Genomic DNA, 22,688 nt, shown 5'->3' on the forward strand with positions numbered 1-22,688 from the left:
TTACTTGAAAGCCCTTGTGTACTTGATTGGTTCTTTTATACGATCCACTATAAAGATATCTCCATCATTGTCCAGTGCGCAGCCATCCATCAGTGTCAATGGTCGTCTCCTCCTTACTGAAGTTAGTAAAAGTCATCCCTAACAGTGAAGTTACGTTAGCTCTAAGTTCCTACGAGTTTTATCGATAAATAATTAGTATCTTTGTACCTTGCGGAACGCTTTGACTTCTTACACAAATTTCACCGGTGACCGACCAGTTTCAGGATCGATGAGCTTGAGTTCCAAATGGGGAAGGAGGAACCCTACTGAGTTTTTCTTTGCAATGCCATGGCCTTTACTAGGATCCCCATGAGTGAGTGTGATGCAGCTGTGCTCTGTCAGTCCATATGCCTGACCAAAAACAAGACTAGTAGCATTTCTTGGAAATAAATCATTCAACAATCATGTCTAATTCACAACAATGGAGCATTTCTTGGACTTGGACGCCAGGGAACTTGTTTTCAAAGGCAGCGAGCAGCTCCGGGGCCAGTGGAGCTGCTGCCAGTTGGTGGCACAATTGGTGCAAAATTGACCTCCTGTGTGATCAACGTATTTAGAAATGTCCTGAGTTCAAACCTCCCCATCACCACTACTTTCCCCTTGTTCCTTACGGTGGCACAACATATTCCAGTGATACCATATGTGTGAAAGAAAGGAATTAGGCCCAGTGGGGCAACATGACCCACCGTTTCTGGGTCTACACTGAAGAGACTGGAGCACAAATTAGCCACCAGATTCCGATGGGTTAACATCACACCCTTTGACATCCCGGTGGTGCCTGACGAGAATGGAAGTGCACATAGAACACTCTGGTGGACTTCCTCACGAGCAAGTATATCGCCAGAACGGTCAGCTGCGTCAAGCAGTTCATTCCAATTCATGGCAGTGCTAATGCACATCTCACCCAGTACAATTATAGGTAGCCCTAGACCCTTCACCAGTATTCCCAAGACACCATTAAAAATTGAACTAAATTCGTGACATTACTGATTATAAGTATAGCTATCAGTACACCCGGAGGATTGATCTAGAATCCGGGTGATCTGAAACCTTGATCAGATCTGAATAAAAAAAAATCTATGTTTGTAATTGATCTGGAAAAAATCATTTAATTCATCGAGCTAACCTAGAACTCGGATGACATGACGAAACCTGACTCCTCTATTTTTTTTTTTGTTTCCTTCAAGGTAGATACCCTTTACTTTTTTATATGTCCACATCTCAACAAATAATGTTGATTAGCACCGGAAAACACACCACCGGAAGCCATTATTCCTAGAGCTACAATGCCATATTCAGCAACGTTTGGGAGAGCTACAATCACCACATGTCCTTTTCTCAGGCCAAGAGACGTTAAGGCCCTGGCAAACCTCCTAGTGTCTCTAACAACCACTGCATATGCATGTCTTTCCTGTCACAGCCTCCACAAAAGCTACGTTGTCAAATTACAATTCAGCATCTTGGAGTACAAAATCAGGGAGTGTGATGTCCGGCACCACCGGGACTGCTGGATGCTGGCTTCGGAAAACATGTTCCTCTTCTGCTGAGCATGGAATGGGAGTTTCCATGGTGGACAGGAGACAGGGGAGGAGGGAAAAATCAAGTTGTGCTTCAAAGGAAGGTGAAATCGTACAAAAATTTGTGTGGTCATGTTTTGTGCATGGAATCAGAGAGTAATTAAGAGACAGGTGAGGGTGGGAGACTGACATGGGCTTAGGTTGGCAAGTGTTTGTTGGGTCATGACAGGATCACAGTATATGCAATCAATAGCCTTTCAGTATGCACCGATTTTTTACGAAGGAACATTATAGGATTCTGTATTATTTGAACTCAAAACTTTGTCCTTATTCAAACAGATTTTCAAGAATCTGATTCCTGTATTTAACAGAATAAAACATGAGATTGAATCAAAAAGTGTGTGTTCTATCAATTTAGACAAGTAAAGCTACATTGATTTTTGCTTCTTATAAATAGTAAGAAATTGATAGAATAAAAAATATTTTCATTAAAAAAATTAAAGACAAGATTGAGAGAAAAATGAAATGAAAAAAAAGAAAAAAAGAAAAGGAAATTGCAAGGATAAAATCAAAATTCTTCCGATACGCCTCGTTCCACTTGCTTAACATTGCGCACTACATCGCGACCAACTTAAGCCTTTATCAATACTAAGCAATTCTTTCACGAATCTATCAAGCGAAACGGGTCAGTTTTGTGACCTCAAGCCAAGCGAAACGGGTCAGTGTAATCGCAATGACTAGAAAAAAATCTACCGAAAGCCATCCCTCCGTCTCTAAAACATAGCAAACATCTGTAACAGATCACCGGAAAATATTTTTGTTGATTAAAAAGTATTTTTTTTATTAATTTTTTTAATAGTAAACAAATATAAAAAAATTTAAAATATTATTTCCAAAAATAACTTTTTCAGAAAAGAAACGCACCCGCACCCTAACCCCAAATTTGATGCAATCTATAACGCGGATAAGGTATTTTAGGTTCTAAAATTTACAACACTAAACCCAGTGATTAGAGTGTTCGAGCATAATTATGTTTGTTTTTGCATGCAAAGCAAACATCTCTGGATCAACTTCACCTTACAGATCAGTTTAAGCCCAGTTTTTCCTTTCCTCGTGGCCAGGTAGAAATAAATAAATAAATAAAATTTTAGATTTGCCTCAAGAATTCTACTCGGTTATTCAGTCCACCCTCTTTTATGTAAAGGCTTCCTACCAGTATCACCCGCAGTTGACCAATCACAACTTCTTAACAGAAATAACCGCTCTTGCAAACCACAAATTTGGCGCTTCTCTCTCATAGAATACTCATTCAGCTCTCTCTCACTCCCAAAGCAAGAACGGTAGTACATCAATGGCTGCCAGAGATAACACTCAAATTGAGCTTGAATGTAAGATGCTATTTTCAGAATTGGATCATTTCATTGCAAAATCACAAGAAAAGAGTGATCGCAGCTCCAAAGAAATCATTGCTGCCAAGTTCTTCAAGATAGAAGTTGAAGCATCAGTTATTGCAAGAAACAATCTTGATCAAGAAGTAAGGGCCAAGATTGATAAAGCAAGGCAATGGCTGAATCAGAAGATGGATGAATTCAAGACAAAAGAAGGTAGTCATGAGGATATAGGGCTGATTGCTGCATCGCCGATTTCAAGCAACTCCAAGCTGAATTTCTTTCAGTGCTTGCCTTCTGATCCGGAAGCAATGGCTGCAGACCACCGTAAGTCTAGTCTTCAAGGAGGCACTGAGCAACTGATGAGTTCTGCTCTTGGCATTTCGGAGGATACATTGCCTGGTTCTTGGAATCCCTTACCTGAGGAAATTGAGCCGGTCAAGGCTGCTGTATGTGAATGCTTGGACAAGGCCAGGTAGCTCCATACATGTACCTCAGAATTTTTATTTTGTTTTCTTGTTTAGTTCAGGGTCATATTTGAGCTTCTTTTGTTAGTATTTTTTTTTCTTTTTTCTAGAAATGCACCAACTTTTTTACTTTGATCCAGATGAAACCATGTTCCACATATTCTTCTTGTAAATTTTGCACTCTATACACGAACTTTAGAAATGTTTATCTTATTTTTTGGCTAGAGTAGAAATGTCTTTCTCACCCAATCTCTCTTTCTCTCAGAGTCACGAAGAGATTAATTCGTTCATCAATGGCTGGCGAAGATAATGCTCAAATTGATCCAGAAATTCAGAATCTTGTTAAGAAACTAGATGAGTGCATTGCAAAGTTTGATCAAAAGAGGCAGGTTTTACAGAACGCAATTGAGTCAGAAACCGAAGCACTCAAGAAAGATCAAAATGAAACCAGGGAACTAAGGTTGAATCTTCTTCAAGATTATGGTGCTACGAGCAGCAACATTGAAGCCGGAAGCCGGAAGATTGCTAATGTGAAGCAATGGCTGAATCAGAAGGCACTGATCAGTGGTGACACTAGTGGAGACCATGACCAGGGGCAAGTGTATTTGCTCTTAAATAATAATTGTTTACAGTGAATTATATTAAAAATCATAATATTTTCAGTCTTTTCTATGTTTCCAGCAATAGTTACTCTGTGCTTATTGTTGATGATGATCGTAATGCTCGAGACACCATTCAGAGATACACGATGCCAGTTGGGACAGAAAAGCATCGTGCAATGGAATTTCAAGAGGCGAAGAATGGGAAAGAAGCTGTTTATCTTCATCTTGCCGGGGCTTCTTTTGATCTCATTATAATGGACAATCAAATGCCCGTCATGACTGGAATTCAGGTATTTATTTTTTGACCAGCTTCAACTTATTATTATTATTATCATGGACATTGTTCATATTCTAGGGCTTCTTTTGATCTCATTGCAGTTTTTTGGATAAAATTGGAATAAAGAAAGCTTCTTCTTTGTTTTCTTGATAAATCATATGATATAGTGATAGTTTTTAAGAATCACCAACTTGGTGAAATAACTTTCAGTCTGCAAAATCTGAAATTGAAAGTTGACCCATCATGATTCTGAGGCCATTTTGGTCCAGTCTTGAAGCATAAAATTGTAAATTTCGTTCACTGTATAAAATCTTCAACTGGCAATTAATGTCGTGATATACATTTTATATGATATTTACATCTGTTCCTGATCATATACATATATGTCAGGCAACACAGCTGCTACGTAAGATGGGTGTTAAGAGTCCGATTATAGGTGTCACGTCTGAGTCTGACCACCAAGCTTTCATCGACGCTGGCGCCGACGAATGCCTTAAAATGCCACCGGATACTGCATAGATCACTGCATTCCTTCCTAATTCCAACAAGCAAAGAAGGGCTGATGCATCACAAGCTTGAGAGTATCTGGGTCTCCTTCGTCTGTGTTCGTTTTTTTTTCCTTTGTCCTTTGATGTAGAGATGAACTTAACCAATATCTGGTTCTTGCATCTTTTCTTTTCCCTGGCTAATTCGTGGTGTTAATAAAGGTGGCCGGGCCAAACTTATTTAACTTGCACCTAGTTTTTCTTTAAATTCGACAAAAGCCGAGTTGTCAAATCACTATGCTATCTACCACGTTTAACTTGATTAAATAATATTGTTGAAAATTTTACTGTGACAATAAATTGGCACTCAAACTGAAAATCTAAACAAAATTATTAATTATAAATTAAGTATTTTCAAATATTTAAGAAATATATATTTTTTATATTTATAAGTGGAGTCGTGGATACATTTCATTTAGTAAGTGAGAACAATCTTTATTTTATAAAATATTATTAATAAATATATCTTATTTATTATTAAAATCTTAAATATTGCCTTAAATTATTATCCTTGAGAATAAATTTTATACAAGTTTTATACAAAGAATATATAGCAAGCATGATAAAAGTTAAAAAAAGAAGCAAAATAAAAACTTAGTTTAAATATATTTTTTAGTGTTAAATGTAAATCTTTATATCCTACTTGATAGCATTAATTAAAATGAATGCATACACTTTAATTTATATATATATATTTTAAAATAATTAATAAAATAATTTTAAAAATTCACTCAAAATTAAAACTGATAAATCCGAATTCTGTATGGACTGATTAATTATTTGAGTATACCAAATTAATTGGTTGGCTGCTTGTTTATTTATGATGAACATCTAGAAATTATATAGAAATCAATTAAATGATTAGCTTGATCAATTTGAACATATTAACTATTTTAGCCACCAATAAAATTATAACAACTATAAACACTAATTAATATATATTTCTCGCTTGCTAAATTGTAAATCTTATAAAAAAATCCAAACATATATCATATATTTTATATAAGCTATTTTAAAAACAAAATAACTTCACAATCATCCATAATTACTTGTACTCATATTTATGCAATCAAATTTTCATAATATTGCATAAGAATATATATTCTCACAGCACTTAAAACTTTCTAGTATTTCAAGTGCTATCTACCAGAAATAAATAAAATTTTTAGAATTGCCTCAAGAATTCTACTCGGTTATTCAGTCCACCCTGTTCTATATAAAGGCTATCTACCAGTATCACTCGCATGTGACAAATCACAACTTCTTAACAGAAATAACCGCTCTTGCAAACCACAAATTTGGCGCTTCTCTCTCATAGAATACCCTCTCCTTCCCTCGCTCTCTCTCTCCCCTAAAGCAAGAACAGTGCATCAATGGCTGACAGAGATAACACTCAAATTGAGCTTGAAAGTAAGATGCTATTTTCAGAATTGGATCATTTCCTTGCAAAATCACAAGAAAAGAGTGATCGCTGCTTCAAAGAAATCATTGCTGCCAAGTCCTTCAAGATAGAAATTGAAGCATGGGTTATCACAAGAAACAATCTTGATCAAGAAGTAAGGGCCAAGATTGATAAAGCAAGGCAATGGCTGAATCAGAAGGTGGATGAATTCAAGACAAAAGAAGGTAGTCATGAGGATACAGGGCTGATTGCTGCATCGCCGATTTCAAGCAACTCCAAGTTGAATTTCTTTCCGTGCTTGCCTTCTGATCCGGAAGCAATGGCTGCAGACCACCGTAAGTCTAGTCTTCAAGGAGGCACTGAGCAACTGATGAGTTCTGCTCTTGGCATTTCGGAGGATACATTGCCTGGTTCTTGGAATCCCTTACCTGAGGAAATTGAGCGGGTCAAGGCTTCTGTACGTGAAGGCTTGGACAAGGCCAGGTAGTTCCTTGTATTTCTTGAATCTTGTAAAAATCTTGTATATTTTTACTAGAGCAATAATTAATTTGCATTAAAAAAAAAAACAGGGAACGTTCATTCGTTTATAAAGAAGCCTTGTCCGATTTGGATAAGTTTTTATCAAAAAGTTTACCATCAAAGACAACTGATATGGCTGACGAAGATTACACTCAGATTGATCCAGAAATCCAGAATCTAGTTAAGAAACTAGATGAGTGCATTGCAAAGATTGATCAAAAGAGGCAGGTTTTAGAGAATGCAATTGAGTCAGAAATCGAAGCACTCAAGAAAGATCAAAATGAAACCAGGAAACTAAGGTTGAATCTTCTTCACGAATCTGGTGCTACGAGCAGCAAAATTGAAGCTGGAAGCCGGAAGGTTGCTAATGTGAAGCAATGGCTGAATCAGAAGGCACTGATCAGTGGTGACACTAGTGGAGACCATGATCAGGGGTATGTGTGTTTGCTCTTAAACAATGATTGTTTACCTAGAATTATATTAAAGATCATAATATTTTCAGTCTTTTCTATGTTTCCAGCAATATTTACTCTGTGCTTATTGTTCATGATGATCGTGATGCTCGAGACACCATTTGGAGATACGTGATGGTAGTTGGGACAGAAAAGCAGTTTACATTGGAATTTCAAGAGGCGAAGAATGGGAAAGAAGCTGTTTATCTTCATCTTGCTGGGGCTTCTTTTGATCTCATTATTATGGACGATCAAATGCCCATCATGACTGGAATTCAGGTATGTGTCTTTTGACCAATATTGTAGGCTTTTGATAAAATTGGAATGAAGAAATTTTCTTGATAACTCATGATATAGTGACATATAATTTTCAAGAACCATTAACTTGGTAGAGTGGAAAGTAAACAACTGTAAGTCTGCAAAATCTGATCTTGATCTTGATGAAATACATAGGAACTCAATGAAATCGACAGTTGATCCATCATCATTCTGAGGCCATTTTGGTCCAGTCTTGAAGCATAAAATTGTAAATTTCGTTCCCTGTATAAAATCTTCAACTGCCAATAAATGTCATGATATACATTTTATATGATATTTACATCTGTTCCTGATCATATATGTCAGGCAACACAGCTGCTACGTAAGATGGGTGTTAAGAGTCAGATTATAGGTTTCGCTTCTGAGTCTGTCCAACAAGCTTTTATCGACGCTGGCGCCGACGAATGCCTCAAAATGCCACTGGATAGTGAATAGATCACTGCATTCCCTAATTCCAACAAGCAAAGAAGGGTTGATGCATCACAAGCTTGAGAGTATCTGAGTCTCCTTGGTCCGTGTTGGTTTTTTTTTTTTTTTTTTCCTTTGTCCTTTGATGTAGAGATGAATAAAGTTTCTGACTACCTTGTGATTCTAAAAGAGAAAATAGTTGTAAGAACTAATAATCGCTGTGCTTCAAGATGAATATGGAAGTGTTGCTTGCAAAAAAGCATAGTAAATGGAATGGAATGGTAGAAATTGTTAGAACTTGTTTTCACGTTTTTGTTCTGATGTTGATCATTCAGCTTCGTAACTGGTCATTGCATGCTTAGATTTAGGCATTGTGATCCTTCAGCTTCTTAACTGTTCATTGCATGCTTACAACTAACCAGTTACTTCTCTATTCTTCCTCCTTGGGGTTTGGTTTTGGAAAAAATGACATTATTGACTTGTGAGTCCATGGTGTTTATATGTAGCCGAAGAAGAGAGCTAACTGAGTTCATTCCTCATTAGACAAGAAAAAAACAAAATTTACAAATCACAAAACGTGATTTCAACTGTAAAAACATAACAGTACCTAAGTTACACAGTCCACCCTGTTTTATATAACGTTTTCTACCGAGCATCACCAGCATGCGAGGTGGAATGTTGTGATTTGACTTCAAGCGAAGTCTTCCGATCCTCAAAAGATCAGCGGGTTTCCGAGGATTTCGACGCTGACCCAAATATACAGCTCCTTTTCAGCATTTTTCTCAAGAGAAGTCTTCATTCAATATTTTGTACCTCTTGAGGAATTGCTTCCGCAATGGCTCTCAGTGATGATTGCCAGCTCCTTTATGGAATTTTTCTTGGTTTCATAGTATAGATGCAGAAACACATCCATTCCACTTTCATAATAAAACTGAGAGGAATATGGAGAATCAGAAAGTGGTGTTTATAAGAAAGAGTGTGGTGAGAGGACATAGGGAAATGAAGCTTTTAGAAATTTTACCTTCTCTGTTTGTCTGCTATGAGCTTTGTTGGTTTCACAATTGAGTTGCCTCTTCACATAAAATGCTTATTTATGTTCTTCAGCTTCATTGATGATCTGTTGTCCACAAGATTGAAGCATTTTTCCTGCATCCAATATAAAATGTTTATCCACGTACAACCATAAGGAGAATATATGTCCATAATCTACAACTTCTTAACAGAAATAGCCGCTTTTGTAAGCCACAAATTTGGCGCTTCTCTCTCATATAATACTCATTCAGCCCTCTCTCTCACTCCCAAAGCAAGAACAATGGCTCACAAAGATAACACTCAAATTGATCTTGAAAGTACGATGCTATTTTCAGAATTGGATCATTTCATTGCAAAATCACAAGAAAAGAGTGATGACGGCTTCAAAGAAATCGTCGCTGCCAAGTCCTTTAAGGTAGAAATTGAAGCATCAGTTATTGCGAGAAAAATTCTTGATCAAGAAGTAAGGGCAAAGATTGATAAAGCAAGGCAATGGCTGAGTCAGAAGATGGATGAATTCAAGACAGAAGAAGATAGTCAAGAGAAAAAAGGGCTCATTGTCTCAATGCCGATTTCAAGCGATTCCAATCTAACAAGAAGCAGCTCTCGAGTAGCCAGAGGAGAAGCGCTGAATTTCTTTCTGATCCTGAAGCAATGGCTGCAGACCACTATATGTCTTGTCTTCTAGGATGCTTTGAGCAACTGATGAATACAGTTCTTGGCGTGTCTGCTGAATTAGATGTTTCATTGAATTAATAAATGTTTTCATTGAATTATATTAAAAATCATAATATTTTCTGGCTTTTCTATGTTTCTAGCAATAATTACTCTGTGCTTATTGTCGATGATGATCGTAATGCTCGAGACACCATTCAGAGATACACGATGCCAGTAGGGACAGGAAAGTATCGTGCAATGGAATTTCAAGAGGCGAAGAATGGGAAAGAAGCTGTTTATCTTCATCTTGCCGGGGCTTCTTTTGATCTCATTATTATGGACGATCAAATGCCCATCATGACTGGAATTCAGGTATATATTTTTTGATCAGCTTCAACTTATTAATGTTTTTAAAAACCCCATACACATTATGATCATAATATAATGACAGTTTTTATGAACCACTAACTTGGTATAGTGAAAAGGAAACAACTGTCAGTCTGCAAAATCTTGATGAAATACAAAGGGAACGTTGATCCATCATGATTCTGAGGCCATTTTGGTTTAGTCTTGAAGCATAAAATTGTAAATTTCGTTTCCTGTATAAAAACTTCAACTGGCAATTAATGTCGTGATATACATTTTATATGATATTACATCTGCTCCTGATCATACAGCTGTTACGTAAGATGGGTGTTAAGAGTCGGATTGGAGGCGTCACTTCTGAGTCCGGCCACCAAGCTTTCATCGACGCTGGCCTCAACACCTGCATTCGAAAGCCACGGAGTCTTGCATAGATCACTGCATTCCAGCAAGCGAAGAAGGACTGATAGATCACAAGCTTGAGAGTTTCTAGGTCTCCTCGGTCTGTGTTGGGTCTTTTTTTCATGGTCCTTTGATGTAGAGTTGAACTCTACGGATAAAGTTGTAAAAACGAATAATATATGCGCTTCAATTTGAACAAGGAAGTGTTGCTTGCAATAGCTTAAGCATAAAAAGGCTGCTAACACGTTCGCCTTCACGTTTCTACACACCTCGTTTTGCGAAGCGTTAGCATACTTGATAACACATAAATAATTGTTCTTTTTACCAATTTTATTTTAGATGTCTTTGCCCCCTTGAGAAAAGGTCAGCAAGGCACCGGCCAGCACAATTCTCCACGAGAGGTCATTCAGTAAAATGAGGCAGCAAACTATCAAAATATCAAAGATTAATGAGTTATAAAGAAACAGGTAATGCTCTAATTTTTTTGAAAATTAGAGTTACGAAAAAACTGCAACTAATTCAAATGCACAGAGGGGACATTATACAAGGCATCTCAAACAATCATGTCAACAAAAGCATCACCTACTATGACAGAATGTATGATGGGTATGTTGATCAGCACTCCACAGGCACCTTACAAGGACGACTCCCAGTTCTGGTTTATCTGGTTTGCTATTAATATTGTGGTCAGATGAATTTACTAATTATGAGTTCCAATAATTTAGCTTTAAGGCGATCTCTTAAAGAATATACCACAACAATACGATACAGCTTGTTAAAAGGGCAGCAACTGTAGGTACGTGAGTGTCCTTGTGAAAGCTGCAGAAACTTATCTGTATTCACTCAGATTAGAGAGCTTGACGAAGAAGATGATGTTGCTCTTCATGCTTCTTTAGGTTACATTCAAAGATGTATACATCGACCTGCTTGCTAATATTCTAACTCTTAAGAATTATTTCATGGAAGTTGTCAGTTTTTTTCTCATTTCTATGCTATGAACATGCATGTTCTCTTTACTTATTCACATCTACTTCTTCAATCATAATTTCCTGATAGGCAACAACACAGCTGCGAAGCTTATTTGGTGTGGAGAGTAACATTGTTGGTCTCACTCTCACCTATACGACAGAGTCTGAGGAAATAAATGAGTTCATTCAAGCAGGCCAACTAAATGGCTTAATATTTTATTTTTTTAAAATCCTTTAATATTTTATAAATTTTAAATTAGTTGCAAACAAACACCTTAATTTTGTTTTATTTCTCAAAATTTTATTCTCTTTATCTTTTTATTTTTAACTTTCACCTTTCAAATTCTTTTCTTTTAATTTTATCTTTTAATGTTTTATTTTTTAAAAAATTAGTTGTCATAATCTTTTTCTTTCTCATGCTAAAATTTCTTTTTATCTTCTTTCAATTGATTTTTTTTTAATTAATATCATTTTTTTTAGATTATTATAGTTTTGAATAAACATCTCGGCTTGGTTGTTGCTTCATTCTAAGACTATCTATTTTTATTATTGTATTAGTAAGTAAAAAATATTTTTTTCTTAAAAAAAAGTTTCAAAATCTAGTTAAATCCATTATTTGAATCGAAGATTTTGCAAGTAAGCTGCAAAGCACGGCTCGGCTTCGTATATTACCATCTCAATTTTAATTTAATTGTAATTGTAATATATACTCTTTCATATAATAGCAAGTTAGCAACCAACACCTCTCCCGCATATTGTGAAAGAACCATTTCTCCTCAACAGAAATAACTGCTCTTCATTTGGCGCTCTCTGGAAACTCACCAATTTCGGCCCCTCTCCCAAAAGCAAGAAAATCAAGAAACATACATCAATGGATGGCACATCTCACACTCTCATTGATCATGAAATCTCTCACATACTTGAACAGCTGAGTTTTTGTCTTGGAAACTTCAGTCAAAGGATGAATGAATCTCCCAAGGCTCGCAGAGAAGTTATCCAAATAATAAGGGAAGGAGCTAGAAAAACCTCCCAAGAAAGCTCAACCCATATGTTAATGACTGACGAAACCTCTCAAGTTTATTATAACCTTGAGAGTACCGTTGCAGAACTGAATGATTACATTACTGAAACTGGTCGAAAGATGATGGCATCTGCCAATGTGTTCACGGAAGGCATCGAAGAACTGAAGAAAAACCGAGAAGAATCCTTAAAGTTATTCAGTGATTTAGTGATCAATATGAGGGGCATTGGTCGTGGAATAAGCCTTCTTGAAGAACGCAAAAAGATTGCTTATGTGAATCGATGGCTGAAAGAAAGGACCGTTGTTATTGATGAAACCATGAAAGAGGAACATAGTGCAACTGGATTTGACCAAACTACTGCTCCTGGAAGGGAGCAAGATGTGCTTGGTTTGGGGAATGGTAATGAAGAAGACGCAGAGGGGTAGGTGTTGTAGTTTTTATCATGCCTTTGCTTAGTTTGGACTGTAGAAGGTAGAACTTGCATGCATCTTAATTAACTCTGGTTCTCTTTTGATCCCAGAAAACTGCATTAAATTCCAATATTGCTACTATAGTTTTAGTCTTGGATCATATCATGGGCTCTCTTCAGATATGGCTTACTTTAAAGTTTCAGATCGTTTAAAATTAATTCTAATAATTGATATCCATTTTCATGTTCACAGAAGCCGAAAAGAGAAGAAACCGGGGCATGAAGAGGTCAAGAGCAGCTCACAGGGTTCAAGTTCAACCGCTAGCGACAAGTTCTCTGTGCTTCTTGTGGAATATGAATCTTCTGATCGCTTATTCAACAACACGCAGATAATCGAGTTTGGAAGGGAAAATAATCTTGGGATGGAAGTTAAAGTGGCCAAAAGTGGAGAAAAAGCTATTCATCTTCATAGTCAAGGAGCTTCTTTTGACCTCATTCTTATGGATATGGATATGCCTGCTCATGTAACGAGTGGATATAAGGTATAGTTTTTTGACCTTCAACTTAAGAGAATATATTTTCGTAGCTTAAGGCAATCTCTTAAAGAATAAACCACAACAATACGATACAGCTTATGAAAAGGGCAGAAACTGTAGGTATGTGAGTGTCATTGTGAAAGCTGCAGAAACTTATCTGCATTCACTCAGATTAGAGAGCTTGACGAAGAAGATGTTGTTGCTCTTCATGCTTCTTTAGGTTACATTCAAAGATGTATACATCGACCTGCTTGCTAATATTCTAACTCTTAAGAATTATTTCATGGAAGTTGTCAGTTTTTTTCTCATTTCTATGCTATGAACACGCATGTTCTTTTTACTTATTCGCATCTACTTCTTCAATCATAATGTCCTGATAGGCAACAACACAGCTGCGAAGCTTGTTTGGTGTGGAGAGCAACATTGTTGGCCTCACCTATACGCCAGAGTCTGAGGAAATAAATGAGTTCATTCGAGCAGGCCACCTAAATGGCTGTATTGGAAAGCCACTGACTGATGAAAAGATTGACTCTCTCATTCCTATCCCCGAAGGCAATAACTTACCCACAGCAGGAAGACAAAGGACTGCTCTATCCATGAGCTTTATGATTTGAGTTTTGGGTGTATGTAATAGTCCATGCTACTTTCTTGTAGATGTAGGACGATAAATGAATTGTTGATCCAAATAAAACAGTCAGGGGAGAATAAAGACAATAGTAGCTACAGATCGATAAGCTTCTACTACAGATTTGGCTAATCAGTAAACTAGGAGAGGTGGCTGTTTTAGCTATTGTGCTTTGTCTCCACCTAATTATTGGCACGGTTCCAGTTTTGAATTTCACCATGGGATTTAAAGAAGGAAACATGGGAGAATGTGGCATCTGAGTTTCTTCTATCCATTTGTTGAAAATGATACTGATGATCATAACCTTATGAGAACCTCGAATCCTTCATAGCTTTTGTATTCATTAGGAAAGGTCTGGCCTCCTCAACAGCACAGAAATGATAGGCGACGAGATCCCAGACATTACTAAAAAAAACTTACGATGTTTTTTTATTTATCGATTATTTTGATTTTTTTTGTGTGCAAGTGATTTTCATGTGTTTTTTAACGAGTCTAATAGAAAGGATGTGAATTTGAATAAGTAATAGTTCAACTACTAAAATCTTAAAAAATAACAATAATTCGACTATTGAAATTAGAGAGAGAAAAAGCTCAGCAAGTGTAAATAAAAACTAAAGGGGGTAAATGGTAATAGCTCAGGGGTTTGTACGGACTGGCCTAAAATTTGCGTGGTGACCTTTGCAGCCTTGTTTCTCCTGGGCTCATGTCATCATCTTTTCATGGGCTTTAACAACGTATGACTCAAAGGGCCCTGGCCCAACTTTATCTTCCAGCTAGTGGTATCATTAACTGGTTTCTCCCTAGCTCTCATATCCTCAACAGTCAATCCAAAGACGTTGTTGGTTACTTCGCGAGGTCTAATCTCTGCCTGCTGAACAGGTAATCTCTGCCATCAATACTTTTTATAAGTTGATTATTAATTTGGTTCTATTATATCGCTTTCATTATTATAAATTGATTGTTAATTTTGGATGTTCTAGGTTCTTAAATTGTATACCTATCAAGTCCAAATTTGGCCAGAATACTTGATTTGGGTCTGCTTTGAGGGAATTCATGAACTGCGTTTTTTAATTCTGTGCGTGTTTGATTTGAAAGTTAGGTTTTTTAGGAAGAGAAGATGGGGTTTATCATGGAATTTGCTGAGAATTTGATTCTGAGGTTAATGGAGGATCCAAAGGAGAGGGACCGGAAGTTCAGGGAGCGTGTATATGCAGTTAAGGATCGATGCCAAAAGACCAAGGAAATGTGGAGCTATCCTCTTCGCCCTTATGGGTTTTGGACATTTGAGCGCCACAATGCGCAGCTTGCTTGGGATGCTAAGATTAGCCAGGTTCCTGGTCGGAGGGACCCCTATGATGACCTCCTTCAAGATAGTTATGGCTTCCCCAAGTGAATGAATTCACTCAAGGTTTGTTTTTCCAGTTCTATTGAGTTTAAATTAGATTGGTTTTATGTTGATATTTGTGGGGTGAGGATTATGTTATGCTGAATTATTGATTGAGGGTGTTGTTGGATTTTCGTTTTGTTGGTTTTGTGCTCCAATGTTTTCTTGCATTCATGTGGTGTCAATTGTTTTATTGAATGACATGGTTGTTGCAAAGTATATGATCCTGCAACGATTCGGGGGCATGGAAACTAAGGTGATTTTCAGTTTACTCTTATCTTAGAAGATCTGCAATTTGAGATAAATTGTCACCTAAACTCAATCAAAGAAGCTTTTTGCTCTAGAATGAATGACTTTTGTAACTCTTGATAAACATGTCAATTGCTTTGACAATGAGAATATGAGATTGCTTGGAGGGGCAATGATGGCTTAGCTATTGAAAATGTAAGAAAATGCAGTAATATTTTGATCTCATGATGGATTTGATGGCGTAAGACTATATTTTCCTTCATTTGATTTCACTATTTGCATGCATGCACTTTTTATCTCTGTTTGTTAGAAGGGATAAGCTTCATGTCTATTCTAACATGGCAATGAGTTGTTTTACTCTTCTTTTTTTTTTAATTGCTTCTTTGCCTTTTGAGAATTGTAACCAACAATTCAAATATAACTGATGTTCTTCATACTTTTAGTTGAAAGTAACCATACTGCTTGCTCGTAGTGGAGTTTGTTTGTGTGGAATACCAGTCTATAATACATTTCTTATTCTTAGGTTTTTATATAGTTTGAATATTTCTATGAGATTTATTGCATTTCACCAGATTTGGGATGAAGCAGCATAGATTATGTGTTGGAACCATGAAACTGATTTAGTGGTTGATTGGAAAGGTGCACAGTGTTTGAAGTTATTCAATTTTTGGTATTTTCCATAGCAAATAAAAGTTGTTTTTTCTGTACTTCTAATTATGTATGGTGCCGTCCTCATCCAAAGCTTCATCTTCTGGGTTATTGCATAGACTTTGTTAAAGTGAAACCTAGTTTATCATCATATCAAGATATATGTGGAAGCGTATTATATTTGAGTCTCGTGGAGAACTCTTTATTCTTTTAAACCTTCCAAGTATGTCCTGTGACCGTAACTGACTTGTTTGATCATGCCATCAGTACTCATTAATTTTGTCCCATTGATGCAGAAAGTTCAGTTTCCATTAGCAGACTGACAAGAAGCTTTCTTGGAGAAACGGGTGTGGAGATTGATGTTTAAGCTCTTTTCTTTTTCTTGTCTCGGAGTCATGTATTCTGTGGACTGTACGGATGTCAGCTGATTTCGTAATACCCTGGATGTCCGAGACTTGTTCATGAGTTTGAATAATTGCCCATATAACTTGTCAATGGAATTGAATGTTCATGACTACTCCTATTCTTCCTACTCTTTCCTCACAAATAAATTCCCTCCGGTGTTCTTTAACTTGGTCAGGGAAAGTTTTTTTTATTCTTCTTACACATCGGCATTGGTCCTAGATATTCCTGCCGTCTTGCTCCCCTTCCTTCGTGGGGGATGGCATCGACAGAGTAACTGGTTAGAATTTGTACTGCAAGATAATCAAGAATAACAGATGCAACTGCACCTAGTGATTCTTTATAATAATGTTCAGATTTCAAACCATGAAGACGATTTCTGAGATGTTTATTAGCGGCCTGTTCATCATGCTGTAAAACCTGCTCTATGCCATCTCTTCACGATGTAACAGAATATTTTGAGAACTGAAGCAGGAGGAACCTACGCGTTCTCTAATGAAAATAGAAGCGAAGTAAACTTGAAACCCTGAAGCACACAGGATCTTTATCCTTATTATATAACGCAAAGTAAGATGTACTGAAAAAGCAAACCACCCATGAAGCAGCATCGAATTTAAGGCTCTTTTCCCTCACGAGAACCATATCTGGCGGAAGGCAAGCAACCACTGCTTTAAACTAGACAATGGCGAAACGAAAGAGGGTCCAACAAGCCAACCCATCAGGCCAGAGGATCTAGATAACAGGTAGCATATCCTAACGACATAATCTAATACAGTGCTGTAATCTACGACATAGATACGAGGTAGAATTACAAAAAACTCACATCCATTGATATGAGAAAAAGGATCAACTGAATTAATTTACATATTAGCACGCAGTTCATGTTTCAACCAACACCCTCAAACCCTATCAGATTTACATATTAGCACGCAGTTCATGTTTCAACCCACACCCACAAACCCTATCAGATTTTCACCAGCCATGCTACTAGGCTAAGGATGCCCTTGCACGAAATGCATTTTTTTTAATCAGAGTCTGATGAACTCGAATCTTTACGTGCAGTTGCATCTTCTTTCTTCTCTGCTGCTTCATCTTGCTTGAATGCCTTGGAGATCTCCTCAATCGGAACCACTGGCAGGTAACCAAACACTGTATAGCCCTTCTGGTTCATCTCCTTGACGAAATGGTTGTACTTATCTGACCAATGCGCAGCTGCTGGAACAGCCACCCCTGCAACTTTGTGGAAAAAGGAAAACTGGTCGAGTTTAACCCACACCTTCACAGATTCAGTGAGGAACAAATGCTTAGACTCTGTAGCTACATAGTGCAAAGCAGCGCGCGGTCCTCCTGCTTGAAACTCGTTCGCAAGTACTTTCGCCTTTTCTGAAGCTTTCTCAATCAAATAGTGTGTTTGGCTCACAACTTGCTTCGCAACAGGAGGAGCATGCTTATCAAACTTGGCTGTTGCTCCATCTACCTGCAGACATAGAAAGAAAAAACCTCAAGAATCAAATGAGAAAAAAAGATGACGATGAAACAAAATGGGATGAAAAGATTACCTTGTGATCAAGAAAGACAAGAAGATGATCAGGGACGCCCTTGAGTTTATCATAAACAGGACTCACCACAGCATTAACAGTACCCTCAACAGCTCCAACGGGTGATCTCAAAGGCCCGGAGTTACGTTTCGCATAATCATAAAGATTGGAAACGGAAACCAAAATCTGAATCGTAGCTATCCTCACAAACCCTAAGTGCTTCAGCTCTAAATCTTTCTTACTGCTGTCTACCTCCATCATCCGCATCAAGATTTGTCTACTTATTTGTTTCTGATTCTTTGCGGTTCTTCAGATTTTGGAGTGTATAGGAGTTTAGAGTCAGGTTTTGCGTTTATCTATATAGAAAGGAAGGGAGTGTGATTCGTGTGTGAGTGAATCTGATTCGTGAGGGTGATCTGACGGTTGAAATGAGATCTAGATGGACGGTATCATAACGTGTCCCCTTGTTTGGAATCCAGATTTGATGAGGATGTGTGGGGTCATGTGGTGGGGTCTAGGAGGAGGCTTCGTGAAGGACACGTGGTTATGGTTGGAGCGGTGGAGGGCGGAAATATCTGGGAAGCTGCAATAAAATTTCGTGCTTTGGCTGCAATAAAATGCGCCTTTAGCTGTCCTTTTTTGGTTGGCTGCTGTGGAACATTGTTTTGGACAAAGGGGATTTGTACTTCCCATGACCGACAAATTTAGTAAGTATTTTAAGAAGAATAAAATTTGTTTCAAATTATTTTTCTTTTTTTTTCTTGGACATTCAAGGGGTCCATAGAATATCTACGGAAATAAAATATATAGATCCCTCCTCCCAAGAGGTGACCCTCTCCTTTCTCACAATATAAAATTTGTTGAACTAAAATCTATTAGAATTGAGTACAGCGTTAAGTTAATAAAGAATCGTCGACATATGGTGGTTAGAGGATAAATAGTCAGGAGATAATGCCTCATCATTGATCAGCCAGAAAAGTTTTAAAGGAATTCGATGTATAATTTAATTCATCAAATTTTAAATTTATTTTTTATTTTAAAATTGTAAGATTAAAAAATATTATCAATTCTTAGCTTTTTTTGAATTTTCCGATTTTTGTTTTCAAATTTTCTAACCCGAATTATTATTTTATTCTTTGGATTATATTTTGAAAAATTCGAGTGAATCTCTTTTTGGCTCCGATCTTAGTGAAAAATTACTTATATATTTATGAATTGAAAAAAAAATATATTTTTTATTTCGAGTAATTTGGATTTTCTTGAACTCTCACCCTATTTTCTTTAAAATTATTTTAGAGAATTCCGGAAGTTCTTATTCTCTGAATATTTTCAAAAACCTTGACTTGAATAGGTTCAGAATTTTCAAAACTTTTTAAATAATAGGCTTCTTCTTATATATATAGGGGAAACTTACTGACCCAATAATCTAATCTAATCTATATCAATAATTGTTTGATGCTCATGACCAGTAGTAGCGTTTAACCTATGTTTATCAAGGAGGATGGATTGAGTAAAAAGAAGTGATAAAAAACAAAGGATGGATAACTTACTATCCATCTAGTTGTTTAGATAAAAGAAATGGGAAGTATAAGAACAAATGATCATCTAAATTAAAAATTACAAAGATTATATATATGTATATAAAAAAAATGGTAGTGGTCAATCTTTTTAAACTAGAAGAATTCAAAATTATAAGTGAGAAGGGGTTGGAGGCATAGTTTTAAGATCCAGTCTAATTAAGGCTTGGGTTTTGACCTAATCACCGGGTCAGCCGAGTCAATTTTTTTTAAAAAAAATCAAAACGATGTTATTTTAGTAAAAAAAAAAAAAAAAAAATCAACGGGTTTGAAACCGAGTCTTACAGGATTAACTAGGTCACACTGGGTTTTTCATTCCCTCTTTATTTTTTTTAATCTAACCTGATTTCATCCATAGGTCTGTCAGATCCCGAGTCGACTTGTCAAGCCGGGTTTTAAAACTATGGTTGGGGGAACGCCTCATTTCTTTAATTAGGTCTTTATCCTTGTTATCAAACTAAGTATACACCTAATTAATGAGATTACTAAAAACCTAGGTCATGAAAGGTCTTCCACGGCTATAAATGAGTATTAAAAGGGTGGTAAAGTTGGATGAGAGCAATTACAGAATCTACAAAAACAAGTTTTTTTATAGGTTGGGGACCCTCTAATATCCAAGTCGGTGGAGATTGGAAAGGAAAAAAAAAAGATCTTGTGAGCGTGTGTTTAGTTATAAAGTAGTGTTTAAGATTTTAATAATAATAAGAAGAAGATCATACCTTTGAGAATTCAAGCAGGCTGTTTATATATCCTTAAACTCAAACGAGTGTATGATGCACTTGCCTCTCATGATTTAGCATTACCTGGGGAAAAAAGTTCAATAATGACAATGGGTTGCTATAAGCATAATTGTGGACTACTTGAAGAAAAGAGCATACAATTTTGAACTAATTAAGAGCAAAGACTCATAATTGGCTTTGGAGGATGCCTGAGATCTATAGGATCATCTCTCTCATCGAGGAGTGCAGCCTGGAAGTAAGTTCAGGTGGTAATGTCATTTTCTTTATAATTCTATCTCCTTTTGGATTTATTTATTTATTATCTTTTAACTCTTTATATTGATATGTAAGTGGGAATTAAACTGAGTCTAGCTGTATAGGTGAATTGGGTTCTTTCAAACCTTAACATGTGAAGAAAAAGGTCACAAAACAGTTTATAGATACCTTCTAAGTGTGTCGGGAAATGTATCTATGATTATTTTTAAAAATATATTGAAATATTTTTTTTTATTTTTTTAAAAAATATTTTTGATATTAAAATATTAAAATTATCCAAAAACACTAAAAATAATTTAATTTTAAACAAAAAAAAAATTAAAATTTTAAAAGTACGAATTAAACTGTGTTGCCAAACTATCCCTTAATCTTCCAATTCCAAGCTCGACCCCATTCAACTTAGGTTTCTGAAACCTCTTTGTTTGTTTTAGCTTTTGTGGTTGAGGTTGTGGTTGGGTACAATCCAATTATGCACAAAACTCAACCACAAAAGCTATTTTTTCTTGCTTTTTATAACTTTTTCAGTGGGTCTCACACCCAAACTCAACCTCAACCTCTAAAACAAATACACCCTTATTCTACCCAATATACAGCACCCTAAAGTGGTGACTCTCTCTCCTACTTTTAATGCATTATTTTACCCTTCCTTATTCTAAAAAAGACTTGTAAGCAAGGGAGGAGATATGGTAAAGGCTTGGATAGGCCAAGTCAAGATTTTATCAATATTTTTTAACTAGTTTTACGTAAAATAAATTTATAATTCTTGATTAAGTAATTAAAAATTTTAAAAATTTATGTGGAGCCTTCTAATATGATGCTTTAGCTTGAGTTAAAATTTTAAAATTTTTGGATAAATTCAAAAATTTAATAAAAAAACACAATTTGACCAGTTTTATGTTAGTGAGCATAATTTTCAATCCGACTAACAAATTGAGCTAAAATTTTACTATGGATCTTAAAATATATTGAATAAAATCTTTTTAAAATTTTGGGATGAACAGAGCTTGGTAGTGTTAACAAAAAAAAAGACCGTCAAATAAAAGTAAAACGACTCATTAAGAGTAAATTGATTATTTGCCATTAAAAATAAAAATAAAAAATCAGTTTTTCCTTCCTTTTATATGTTACTGCCTAGGAAAAAGCATAATAGGCAAGAGAAAAGGAGAAAAGTAAGGGAAAAACATTAAAAAAATCCAAGGAAAAAAATTAAAAAAAAAATAAGAGAATAATCTTGTAAACTTACAAAGTCTAACTTATAAAATACTAATCTAAGGAAGAATCAAGTGAAAGAAAGAGAAATTGAGAAAGGGAAAAAAAATTTAATTATTTTGTTTTCTAGTTGACATGAGATTGTTATTTTATTTCGGTTGAGAAGTTGTTATAATATTGATTCAGATTTGATTATTGATGAATTATATTCCACAAAACATCTAAAGATGTAACTTCAATAATGAGTTTAATTTTACTTTTACTTTAATTTTATATACTTTTAAATTTATTTTTTTAATATTTTAGATAGTATATTTAAATTAAAATTTTGCTGTTAACTTAAAAAATTCATGTACATAAATTAATAATTATTTTTAAAAAAAAATTGTATATTTATTTAATAGTCAAAAAGTTGAAAATTTGCCTTTGATTAGAAGGTAGGGGAGGTAAGGCAAACAGAGAAACCACTTGTTTTACCCAAGATTTTCCTAGTTATCAGTCTCAGAAGAAACCAAAGATGTCTAAAACTGAGAGAGAAAAACTGGTTTTTTGCTCAAAGATACCTCACTCACAACGTCACTAATTATAAGAATATTGAAAGTTTCTGTCATAAAAGGTCTTTCAATGATGTAGAGGGTTGAAAGGGTGGTAAAGTTGAGTTAGTGTAGCTACTACTCTTAAAACAAGTTTCTTTATTGGTTCGGAGATCCCCTCATGCTTACCTCAGTTTAGATTAAA

At 35.9% G+C, this 22,688-nt stretch overlaps 3 protein-coding genes and 1 pseudogene across 5 annotated transcripts; 2 read left to right on the forward strand and 2 right to left on the reverse strand.

The window, feature by feature from the left end:
* Nucleotides 1-1,654, reverse strand: LOC118054567 (4-coumarate--CoA ligase-like 1; annotated as a pseudogene).
* A 5,654-nt stretch (nucleotides 1,655-7,308) lies between these two features.
* LOC140955387 (two-component response regulator ARR22-like) lies at nucleotides 7,309-8,060 on the forward strand. Its single transcript, XM_073408052.1, has 2 exons — nucleotides 7,309-7,487; nucleotides 7,833-8,060. The coding sequence occupies exons 1-2, from the start codon at nucleotides 7,344-7,346 to the stop codon at nucleotides 7,959-7,961; spliced, it is 273 nt and encodes a 90-aa protein (XP_073264153.1). The 5' UTR covers nucleotides 7,309-7,343; the 3' UTR covers nucleotides 7,962-8,060.
* Nucleotides 8,061-14,711: 6,651 nt separating this feature from the next.
* LOC118054511 (uncharacterized) lies at nucleotides 14,712-16,746 on the forward strand. 3 transcript variants are annotated; one of them, XM_035066134.2, is made up of 3 exons: nucleotides 14,712-14,827; nucleotides 15,044-15,356; nucleotides 16,526-16,746. In XM_035066134.2, the coding sequence occupies exon 2, from the start codon at nucleotides 15,066-15,068 to the stop codon at nucleotides 15,339-15,341; it is 276 nt and encodes a 91-aa protein (XP_034922025.1). In that variant the 5' UTR covers nucleotides 14,712-14,827; nucleotides 15,044-15,065; the 3' UTR covers nucleotides 15,342-15,356; nucleotides 16,526-16,746. The 3 variants fall into 3 exon arrangements, with proteins under 3 accessions (XP_034922025.1, XP_034922026.1, XP_073264327.1); XM_035066135.2 differs by having other exon boundaries at nucleotides 14,719-14,827; nucleotides 15,048-15,356; XM_073408226.1 differs by having other exon boundaries at nucleotides 14,740-14,827; nucleotides 14,929-15,356.
* A 693-nt stretch (nucleotides 16,747-17,439) lies between these two features.
* LOC118054509 (REF/SRPP-like protein At1g67360) lies at nucleotides 17,440-18,510 on the reverse strand. The gene is made up of 2 exons (XM_035066133.2): nucleotides 18,191-18,510; nucleotides 17,440-18,108 (listed from the first exon to the last, which is right to left on the reverse strand). The coding sequence occupies exons 1-2, from the start codon at nucleotides 18,434-18,436 to the stop codon at nucleotides 17,656-17,658; spliced, it is 699 nt and encodes a 232-aa protein (XP_034922024.1). The 5' UTR covers nucleotides 18,437-18,510; the 3' UTR covers nucleotides 17,440-17,655.
* Nucleotides 18,511-22,688: the final 4,178 nt, after the last annotated feature.

The sequence above is a fragment of the Populus alba genome, chromosome 3 (genome assembly GCF_005239225.2).
Source record: "Populus alba chromosome 3, ASM523922v2, whole genome shotgun sequence".
Lineage (NCBI taxonomy): Eukaryota > Viridiplantae > Streptophyta > Magnoliopsida > Malpighiales > Salicaceae > Populus > Populus alba.

Excerpts from the sequence above, each read along its gene's own strand:
- LOC140955387 (XM_073408052.1), top strand. The coding sequence starts at position 7,344 with ATGGTAGTTGGGACAGAAAAGCAGTTTACATTGGAATTTCAAGAGGCG. Across the intron at positions 7,488-7,832 it reads CCATCATGACTGGAATTCAG|GCAACACAGCTGCTACGTAA; the intron begins GTATGTGTCTTT and ends CATATATGTCAG.
- LOC118054511 (XM_035066134.2), top strand. The coding sequence starts at position 15,066 with ATGGGGTTTATCATGGAATTTGCTGAGAATTTGATTCTGAGGTTAATG.
- LOC118054509 (XM_035066133.2), bottom strand. The coding sequence starts at position 18,436 with ATGCGGATGATGGAGGTAGACAGCAGTAAGAAAGATTTAGAGCTGAAG. Across the intron at positions 18,109-18,190 it reads TTGTCTTTCTTGATCACAAG|GTAGATGGAGCAACAGCCAA; the intron begins GTAATCTTTTCA and ends CTATGTCTGCAG.